This window comes from Rhincodon typus, chromosome 31, assembly GCF_021869965.1.
Source record: "Rhincodon typus isolate 14 chromosome 31, sRhiTyp1.1, whole genome shotgun sequence".
Lineage (NCBI taxonomy): Eukaryota > Metazoa > Chordata > Chondrichthyes > Orectolobiformes > Rhincodontidae > Rhincodon > Rhincodon typus.
Window position 1 is genome coordinate 21361547 of NC_063362.1, and position 11295 is coordinate 21372841.

Sequence of the window (11295 nt, forward strand, 5' to 3'; positions counted from 1 at the left end):
CGGGCCTAGACCCTTCTTCAGAAATTTCTGAAGGAGGGTCTGGGCCCAAAACGTCAGCCTTCCTGCTCCTCTGATGCTGCTTGGCCTGCTGTGTTCATCCAGCTCTACACCTTGTTATCTCAAACAAACATTAGAGTTTGACTCTATCCAGCAAACAAACCAAAGGCATTTCTTAACTTTGCAAGACTATATATTTACATGCATTTGAGGCACTGCATGTGTCCAATAACTGAACAGACCTCATTATACTTTGGTAGAAAAACTTGGATAGTGGTCTTTCCCTGTTGCCCCTTCATGGCAGCTGTCCCAAACTTTAGTGTGTCCCTTAGCACACAGTGCTGGACCTTGCAGGCTGGCACATTCCAACACTCGGTCGGGGTCAACTCCTTGTTCTGGAAGACCAACAAGAAAGATGCAGGTTTTGCTGTTTATCATTAGCACGCAGAACTACGAGCCACACAACTAGCAGTGATCTTTCGAAAGGCGTTTCCACAAGGTGGAAGAAGCTACACTTGAGTTAGGCAGATTATGTTCCTCTGTGCTGGCTAAATAAGTCTCGAGGTATCCCAGGAGGTGAGTGGCATGTTTCTGGAACCTAAATATCAGGGTGTAGCAAAAGAAAAATTAATCTTTCTGTAGAGACTTGAAACAAACAATAGAAGAATTTGCACTCATTGTAAACACAGCAAGTGAAACATGCCGGGATCACCTTACAAAATGCATTTGGCCCGCAATCAGAGCATTTGCTCACCAAACAGGAAATGTCAGGTTCTTGTCTCCATGGAGATGGGGACAAGTGGAGGTGGAAAACAAAGAGCCAATTTAGTTCATCCCCTCCCTCATCTGAGAGAATGTGACCAGTGAATGGAAAATGATCTGTTCTTTCCCAAGCTGCACTGGGCCATCCTCAAGTAAAGCTTGTCTGTGTGGCCAATCTTCAGTGATGCCTGCAGTTTTGAAATGACTGCAGATATTAGCTTGTGAATTCTTTTATCATTGGCATTGGTGAGACCACATCTGGAGTTCTGTGCACAATATTGGCCTTCCTTTATTGACAGAAGGATGTCAATGCATTAGAAACAGTTCAGTGTAGGTTTACTAGACTAATACCTGAAATAGTTGGGTTGAGGAAAGGTCAGACAAGCCAGTCTGGCATCACTGGAGTTTGGAGGAATAAGTGGCAACTTTATTGAGACATAAGACCCATAGAGGTCTTGACAGGGTGGATGTGGCCAGGCTGATTTCTCTTGTGTGAGAATCTAGAACTAGAGGGTCCCTGTTTTTTTTTTTAAAATAACAACCAGGACCAGGGTGAGAAGACATCTTCTCAGAGGGTTGAGAGTCTTTGGAACTCTCTCCCTGAAAAGGTGGTGGAAGCAGCCCTGTGCATATCATGAGTATCAGGGATGGGTAGGAATGTGGAGCCATCAGATTAGGCATGATCTCATTGAATGGCGGAGCAAGCTTAAAGGGCCGAGTGGCCTACTCCTCCTCATTTGTGAGTTTGGCATCTCCTTCATCTGCTATTTGAACTTAACTCAGTTATCAAATGGATTTCCAATTCCGTTGTAAAATCACTGTAGGTGCACTTCAATGCTAATGCTAAGCTAGCTTCATTCTCAAAATAGTTCTATAATTGGATGCAAGAAGATTTCTTCCGCTTGCGATTTCTCACATCTGTATTGTCACAATTATATCAGACACAAATTGTATTTGCATCATGCAGCTGAAATGTGTTTGCGAAGTGATTTCACGTGACTAGGAGGGCTATTGTACTGATGAGACTAGGTGTATCCCTCTGTTAGAAATGGTTCAGTTGGTGATACTCTCACTGCTGAGTCACGAGGTTCTGAGTTCAAGATCCACATGACATCTTCAGTGCAAAATGCAAGGCTGACCTTCCAGTGCAGTAGTGAGGGAGTGCTGTGCTATCGAAGGCCCTGCCTTACAAAGGAGATGGTGTGTGGAAGCTCCATCGGCACACTCAGGTGGATGTTTCTTAAAAAAAAAATCCATGCCACTATCAGTGGAAAAGTGGGAGGGGATGTTATTTCTAGTGTTGCATCCAATATCCTTCCCTTTAAATCAATATCAGTGAAGCAGACTATCTGGACCATTATCACAATGGTGTTTATGAGCTTCCTGTGTGTAAATTGGCTGCTGCATTTTCTTGTGATGCGCAGTGACTATATTTGAACTTCATTGTTTGCAAGGAGCTTTTGCAATGGTGGTAGTTATGCAAAGTGCTATATGAATGCTGTTTTTCAAAAAAAGTTACACATGCTGACATTTTGCTTTTTTTAAATTAATTTAGAGATGTGAAGAAGATTGGAGTCCGGTTACCAGGGCACCAGAAACGGATTGCTTACAGCATTCTGGGACTGCAGGAACAGGCTAGCAGCATGGGTGTATACACTGTATGAACTGTTCCTGTACCCTGTACCCTGCACCCAGGAGGCTAAAACCTTCCAAGACCTTTTTCCAAACAGCTTTCAATACTTGAATAGAACAACAACTCTGTACATGAGTGCTGGAAGGATCCAGTGCTGAAGAAAAACTCTTAATTTTTAACCTTTTTTCTTAAAAAATCTGGAAGAGATTTGAATGGAAAGAGACAAAGGCATCAGCACATGGACCTCACCATTCCTCTCACTGGTGCTTGGGATTCCAACTGGCCAGTGCCCAACATGATTGTATTGGGAAGAGGGTAACATTTCAGGAGGCCGACAGCCAAAGTGGCTATAATTAAGTTGTTGAGCTGGTGCAGTGTGTGTCCGTGGAGGGAATGAACTGCTTTATTTGGATCTAAGTGGTATCCATTTTGACTGTGTGCAGTTTAATCATTACCTGATTGGGTTGTTTGTTGGCTTCTTCTCTCACTAATAGTAACAGATGCAAGTGCTCAGTAATAGGATCATTCTAGGAGATGCCTCTTTACTCAACAGCATCTTCAGAGTCACCTCTATGTAAAAGTTGAGACTCTTATCAGGAAACACTTGTTTTTTGAACGCTATGTTTCCTATTTATGAGGCTTTGAAGAATTAGCTGGATGGCATTAATCCAGACTGAGCTGAATAGATGGCATGTAGATCATTTGTTCTGAATGATTTTGTATAAATGTAGTTTAAGCAGTTGAGAGGAACAAGCATGAAAGGTAACCGGCTGAATTGCAAACAGCATTTTGCAGTTGGTTGAACCTGTAGATTTTTTTTTGTTGGTCCTGTTGAATGATTTCTGCGTAGAATAATGCAGCCCCAAACTTCCTTGCTTTGGGCTGGAATATACTTGGTGGCTGTAAAACTCCTCGTGTGTATGATGAGACAGTTAGAATGCAGTACCATACGATGAGGCACTGGACATGATCCCTGGATGGTAGGCTGGGCGTTTCAAATCCATCAGCATTGCTGACCATCGGGCAAAATGCCATCTGTTTAATGAGGGGCAGGTCATTCAACCAATCACAGTCATGTGCCACTCAAGCCAGTTCAAAGACTACCTCGCCCCACAGCTGCAGTAACAGGTACTTTTAACTGTTTTCTGACACAAGCTGCCAACAATGCACCACATTGTTAAATCCCAAAGGCAAACAAATTCCCATGTGTCTGATCTCCACGTCCTGCAAACATTCCCATTTCAAAGTTTCCCCCGCCCTGTCTGTGTAATTGTAATGCACTTCAATAACGATCGATAAACAGAATAGCAATAAAGGTTGTTACCTTTTTGGGGTTGGGGGAGGCATATCTAAGTGGTAGATTTGCACACAGCATTATCAGGGGAAATCTTTTATTTTTCAAATCCATGTATTTCTTAAGTTTTAAAGATTGAATTTGCACAGCTTAAATTTCCTGATTTTATATGAGTCTGACTATATATATAAATATATATAATATGTATGTGTATATATTATATATATATTATGTATATAGTGAGCCTCTTCAGAAATAGTTAGATACTTTTGCTCTTTTTTTCTAAAAAAAAAGGAAAATGTTTTATTTAAACTGTATGTATTTATTCCGTGCTTTCCTCCACACTTTTTTTAATTTATTTAACTCTCAATTTAATTTTGTTGCCTCTGGCTGCAAGTTGTTTGATTTTACTCCTTTTTATTGTCTCCAAGTTGCTTTGTATTTAGAAAATGATTTTATTTATTCAGACCAAAGAGACAGAACTGATGGAGAAGGCTCTTTATACAAAGATAGTTTTTTTTTTGTAATAAAAGCTGGTGTACTGGTTTAGAGTGTCCTGTGATTTCCTTTCTCTCTAGCTTTTAATAGATGTTTGGTACAGTGCAAGTTGCTACTACTGTTTTGAGGTAACACTGCAACAAACTGGTAAATAAATCTTGCAGAGCATATTACAGTTGAGTGTGCACTCAAATATTGCAAAGTTCTAGATGTTCCACTGTCCAGTCTTAATTTGAAGGTCTATGTGGCTGCTGCATTACAATGTTCCTACTTGGATCATCGCATTCTGCTGAAGGTGAATGGCCAATTGAAAAACTCAAGACAGTGTATGTGAAGTAACGAGGTGTAGAGCTGGATGAGCACAGCAGGCCAAGCAGCATCAGAGGAGCAGGAAAGCTGATGTTTCGGGCCTAGACCCTTCAGAAAAATTGGTCAGACCACATCCTTTTAAGCTTTTTAAAAAAAACCTGGAAGAACTCTGGATGCTGTAAATCAGGAACAAAAACAGAAATTGCTGGAAAAGCTGAGCAGGTCCAGCAGTATCCATGAAGAAAAAAAAAAATCAGTGTTAACGTTTTTGTCCAGTGACCCGAATGTTCTGAGGAAGGGTCATCAGACCCAAAACGTTAACTGATATTTTTCTTCTCAGTTGCTACCAGATCTGCTGAGCTTTTCCAGCAACTTCTGTTTTCACACCTTTCAGCAGACGGACATGTAACATTATACATGCTATTGCTGTACCTGGAGCGGTAGCCTTGCCCTGGTTTCTAGGACTTGCCAATTAGTAAACCAATAACCTAACATGGTCTGCAGTAAAAGAAAACACATCACCCTGAGGGACAGATCTAACACGGTGTGGAGCTGGAGGAGCACAGCAGGCCAGGCAGCATCAGGGGAGCAGGAAGGTTGACGTTTCAGGTCGGGACCCTTCTTCAGAAATGGGGGAGGTGGAAAGGAGCTCTGAAATAAATAGAGGGGGGGGTGGGGCTGGGGAAGGTAGGTGGGATGGTGATAGGTGAGTGCAGGTAGGGAGTGGTGGGGATTGGTTAGTGAGGTGGGAGGGACAGATAGATGGGAGAGAAGACGCACAGGTTGTGTCAGGTTGATGAGAGGGAGGATTGGTCTTGGGATGAGGCCTGGGGGTGGGGAGATTTTGAGTCTGGTAAAGTCCACATTTAGGCCACTGGGCTGTAGGATCCCGAGGAGAAATATGAGGTGCTGCTCCTCCAGTTTCTGGCGTCGTTGTGATACTGAAGGAGGCCCAGAATGGACATGTCGTCCAGGGAGTGGGAATGGGAGTGGGAGAGGGAGTTGAAATTGTTCGCAACCAGAAGGTGTTGTCGTTTGTCGCGAACTGAGCGTAGGTACTCTGCAAAGCGGTCTCCAAGCCTCTGCTTAGTCTCCCCGATTGTAGAGGAGGCCACGTCAGGGGCAGCGGATGCAATAGACAACATTAGTGGATGTGCAGGTGAACCTCTGTCTGATGTGGAAGGTTTCTTGGTTCCTTGGATGGAGGTGAGGAGGGGTGCAGAGGTGTAGAGGCAGATGTAGCACTTCCTGCGGTTGCAGGGTGAGGTGGTGGGGCTAGTGTGGAGTGGATGAGGGAGTCATGGAGAGAGCGGTCCCTATGGAAGACAAATAGAGGTGGGGAGGGAATCCTTGGTTGTGGGATCAAATTGCAGGTGGCGGAAGTGGTGGAGAATGATACGTTGAATCTGGAGGTTAGTGAGGGTGATAAGTGAGGATAAGGGGGATTCTTCTGTCTTTGTTTTTGTTGCGGGGTGGGGATGTGAGGGCAGAGGTGCAGGAAACACAAGAGGTGCGGTCAAGAGCATTTTTGACCACTGAAGGGAGAGAAGTTGTGGTCCTTGAAATACGAGGATATCTGGGATGTTCAGGACTGGAATGCCCCATCTTGGGAGCTGATGCGGCGGAGATGAAGGAATTAGGAATAGGGAATAGGGGATGGCATTCTTGCAGGAAGATGGGTGCGAGGAGGTGTAGTCTAGGTAACTGGGAGTCGGTGGCGTTGAAATAGATCTGTTTCGAGGCAGTCACCAGAGATGGAGACAGAGAGGCCCAGGAAGGAGAGAGAGGTATTAGAGATGGTCCAGGTGAACTTAAGGTTGGAGTGGAAGGTGTTAGTAAAGTGGATGAACTGTTCGAGCTCCTCGTGGGAGCATGACGTGGCGCCGATACAGTCCATCGATGTAACGGAGGAAGAGGTGGGGGATAGGGCCAGTGTAGCTGTGGAAGAGGGATTGTTCCACATATCCTGTGAAGAGGCAAGCATAGCTTGGGCCCATGCGGTTACCCGTGGCCACCCCCTTAGTCTGTAGGAAGTCGGAGGAGTTGAAGGATAAGTTGTTAATGGTGAGGACGAGTTCGGCTAAGCAGATAAGGGTGTCGGTGGATGGGGACTGGCCGGGCCTGTGGGACAGGAAGAAACAGAGGGCTTTTAGGCCATCTGCATGAGGAATGCAAGTGTATAGGAACTGGATGTCCATGGTGAAGATGAGGTGTTGGGGGCCAGGGGATTGGAAGTTTTGGAGGAGGTGGAGCGTGTGAGTGGTGTCACAGACATAGATGGGGAGTTCCTGGACCGGGGGGAGAAAATAGAGTCGAGATAAGTGGAGATAAATTCAGTGGGGCAGACAGAGACAATGGGGCGGTCAGGACAGTCAGGTTTGTGGATTTTAGGAAGTAGATAGAAACGGGCGATGCAGGGTTGGGGAAACGATGAGGTTGGAGGCTGTAGGTGGGAGGTGTCCTGAGGCGATAAGGTTGTGAAAGGTTTGGGAGATGATGTTTTGGTGGTCGGGGGTGGGATCATGATCAAGGGGGCAGTAGGAGGAGGTGTCAGAGAGCTGGCGTCTGGCCTCGGCGATGTAGAGGTCAGTGTGCCCTACCACAACTGCGCCTCCCTTGTCCGCGGTTTTATAGTGAGGTTAGGGTTGGAGCGGAGGGCTGCACGTTTTGGGGGGGGGTTGAGGCGATTGATGTCGCGATGACAGTTGGAGATGAAGCGGTCGAGGGAGGGTACGAGGCCTTAGGGTGGTGTTAGGAGGAGGGGATCTGTTGGAGGTGGGAGAAGGGGTCTGTTGAAGGGGGTTTTGACTTGTGGTTAGTGAAATAGGTGCGGAGGCAGAGGCAGCGGAAAAATTGTTGTACGTCCAAGCTTGAGCGGTATTCACTGATGTGTGGGTGGAGGGGGACTAAGGTGAGTCCTTTACTGAGTTCTGACCATTCGTCCTCAGTGAGGGGGGAGGTCTGGGGGGATGGTGAAGACCCGGCAGGGTTTGGGGCTGGGGCAGGGGTCGACTGTAGCGCTGGTGGCTGTGGGGGTGCAGTTCGGGTAACGTCGGCAGTGACCACCCTGAGGGACAGGATTTACATGTATTTGGAAAGGCAAGGACTGATTAAGGATAGTGTGCGTGGGGAAATCATGTCTCACTAACTTTGAGGTTTTTTTGAAGAAGTAATGAAAAGTATTGATGGCAGAGCGGTGGACACTATCTGTATGGACTTCAGCACGGTGTTTGAGAAGGTTCTCCATGGAAGACTGGTTAGCAAGGTTAGATCACATGGAATACAGGGAGAACGAGCCATCTGGATACAGAACTGGCTCAAAGGTAGAAGACAGAGGGTGGTGATGGAGGGTTGCTTTTCAGACTGGAGGCCTGTGACCAACGGATGTGCCAGAATGATCAGTGCTGGGTCCACTGCTTTTTGTCATTTATATAAATGATTTGGATGTGAACATAGGAGATATGGTTAGTTAGTTTGCAGATGATATTAAAATTAGAGGTGTAGTGGACAGCAAAGGAGATTACCTCCGAGTACAGTGGGACCTTGATCAGATGGGCCAATGGGCCAAGGAGTGGCAGATGGAGTTTAATTTAGATAAATGTGTGAGGTGCTGCATTTTGGAAAGGCAAATCAGGGCAGGACTTATACACTTAATGGTAAGATCCTGAGGAGTGTTGCTGAACAAAGAAACCTTGGAGTGCAAATTCATAGTTCCGTGAAAGTGGAATCACAGGTAGACAGGATAGCGAAGAAGGCGTTTGGTTTGCATGACTTTATCGGTCGGTGCATTGAGTATAGGAGTTGGGAGGTCATGTTGCGGCTGTACAGGACATTGGTTAGGCCACTTTTGGAATACTGCATACAATTCTGGTCTCCCTACTATAGGATGAATGTTGTGAAACTAGAAATGGTTCAGAAAAGATTGACGAGGATGTTGCCAGGCTTGGAGGCTTTGAGCTATAGGGAAAGGCTCAATAGGCTGGGGCTATTTTCCCTGGAATGCGGAGGCTGAGGGGTGACCTTATGGTGGTTTATAAAATCATGAGGGGCATGGATAGGGTAAATAGCTAAAATTTTCTCCCTGGGGTGAGGGCATCCAAAACTAGAGGGCATAGGTTTAAGATGAGAGGGGAAAGATTTATAAGGGACCTAAGGGTCAACTTTTTCAGGCCGAGGGTTGTGCGTGTATGGAATGAGCTGCCAGAGGAAGTGATGGAGACAGGTACAGTTGCAACATTTAAAAGGCATCTGGATGGGTATTTGATTAGGAAGGGTTTAGAGGGATATGGGCCAAATGCTGGTAAATGGGACTAGATTAATTTAGGATATCTGGTCAGCATAGCCATTTGGACTGAAGGGTCTGTTTCCGTGCTGTACATCTCTATGACTGAATAGTAAGCCTTCATTGGCATCCTTCAGTGTTTGTCAGATTTGCGATACCTTGAGCATAAAAGGAGGACATTCAGCCCATCTCGTTGTCTGTGGGGTTAATGGGGGAAGGTATGTGAAAACACCAGTAGGACATACTTGTGGAGCAAGAGTTTCGGAGAAGACAGTAACTGCATTAAGGTGGATCTTACATCTTAACAATGTATAGGTACCAAGAGCTGAGCAGACTTGAGACATAGAGCTTTACACCTGGAGGAAATCAATGCAGTTACCCCTGTTAGCAGAGTGCATGGGTACATTAGTAATTGGGTTCTGAATTTGCCAGAACTGAGGACCTGCCAGTAAATGCACGTGAATATTAAGTTTCCCATTTACCAGTGAAACTGCGCCACAATGAAAGGACATGTGAGCTATTTCACTCTGACTAAGTCTATCCCATGACCTTGTCCCTTTCACAGCCTGTCCATTCTGGTTTGTGATTCATGTCATCTGGATTCTAGCCAGCATAGTTGAATACATCTAATTGCCAATTTCTTTCTGCAAGGCTAAAATTTCTGTTAACTGATCCTAAAAGAGCATGCAATTGTGTACTTACTGGAAGTGCCAGCTCTTGTTAAAATGCCTTTGTCCGATGGGCTGCCTTTTATGGTAATCCGGAAAAATAATCGAGATCTGATTGTAGAATAATACGCGGGCAAAGATCCGACAATTTGGTCTAAGTGTCTCTGGTTTGGGAAGCTTGAAGATCCTGTCAGCTGGCTCTGGTGAGATGGAGCCAAGAACACACAGTCAACATTAATCCTTCTCAGAGATAGTAAGAACTGTAGATGCTGGAGTCTGAGATAACACAGTGTGGACCTGGAGGAACACAGCAGGTCAGGCAGCATCAGGGGAGCAGGAAAGTTTCGGGTCGGACCCTCGTTTGTGCTTTAGAAAATTCCAGCCAAATTATTCTCAAGCCTTGTCTCCACACATGGGGATGATAGACAGCGTGTTATTCCCAATAGCTGAACCATAATTGTGTGCCACTTCCTCACGCTCTTGCTTTTTACCATTTCTCCTGTGATTACAATTAAAATTTAAATTGCTGGTGCACACAGGAAATGTGCAATTCAGTGGTGGGGGCACTTCCATTGGCAAAACCTGCCATCAGTTGGCAATTGGGATGAGATATGATATACCACCCAGACAAACAGGCTCTGCCTGCTCTCCCACTGTCTTCTTGAATGGGTTCCATGGACTAGCCTCTCCCTCTGCTGCTAGCATTGTGCTGCTTTGTTCCGCTCTCCTCCTGCTCCAGGCTTGCAGGGATATTGCAAACCCGTAGGTTTAAGCATCAGAAGGGAAGCTGTGAGGGAAGAACGTGAGTCCATGAATTCCTCCACTGAAGTGATGAGCAGGGAACCTTTATAACTCCTTCCATTGACCCAATCAAAACATCAACTACTGCCCATTGGGCTCCTTCCAGTTTGACCTCCAATCCTGGGACTGCATGTGCATCTAGAGACATTGCAGAGATGGTCATTGGAACACAAATGTTACAATCTAATCCCCTCCTCCTTCCTCCATTCAGCTTCACATCTTTCCCCATTGCTTTTGATGCTTTACGTCTTCCTTCTGTAAGCCATCAACTTCGGTACCCTGATGCTGTATAATTGAAAATTCCATACCCCTCCATTGAGTGTGCACCCATCCCTTGTGCCCATCACCATTTCCCCTTTGATCCTAATCCTGCCTTGCGTCCTCCTTAAGGTTGCTGTTGGTTACTGTGGACAATGCCATTCAATTTTCCCAACTCAAACTGGACCTGCCACACCATCCAATCAAATCTTCCTGTGGCTGTACCCGCCCTCTCTGCCAGCCAATATCCAGTCAGCGGACCCACATATGGATAGAAATGACCTTGCTCTCTGGGCCCCTTTCTTTCTTTATTTGACTGACAGTTCCCAGCTACAGCCAAGGTCCCATGCCTTCCCACTTCCCAATTCCAACCTCTGCCCTTCCTTGGAACCCTTGTCTAATTGTCCACAACCCTGATCCCACTCCAAACCACCCACCACCTGCTGCCTGCCCCTTGCTCCTACTCCCCTCACTTGTCATACAGACTTTAATAAGGAAAACCCTTGCCCTCAAGAAACAACTGCACAGAGAAAACTATCTAATGCCCCTTTAACCAAATGTGAACTGGGTTCAACAAGATCCTTATGCACTAGTGATTTTATTTTGAAGGTAGGACTTTTTAAAAAAATCTGCATTTTAATGACTACGCATAGCATGCAACCGTTTTGTAAGCGTGCAATCACTGCAGGCCACAGAGAAGCTTAAAATGCCGCAAACATACAACTGACTTTAGCTGCATCTCAAGCCACCATTGAGAAACAGAAATTTTACATCTGGAGTGGTTCAGTCACAC

General features: G+C 45.6%; 1 protein-coding gene across 2 annotated transcripts in view; it reads left to right on the top strand.

The window, feature by feature from the left end:
• epha2b (eph receptor A2 b) overlaps window positions 1–4232 on the top strand; it is a 49836-nt gene extending 45604 nt beyond the window's left edge. For both annotated transcript variants that reach the window (XM_048615128.1, XM_020514335.2), the window contains exon 17: window positions 2315–4232. In XM_048615128.1, the coding sequence (XP_048471085.1) occupies window positions 2315–2423 (109 nt within the window). In that variant the 3' untranslated portion in view covers window positions 2424–4232. The remainder of the gene's footprint in view (window positions 1–2314) is intronic.
• Window positions 4233–11295: the final 7063 nt, after the last annotated feature.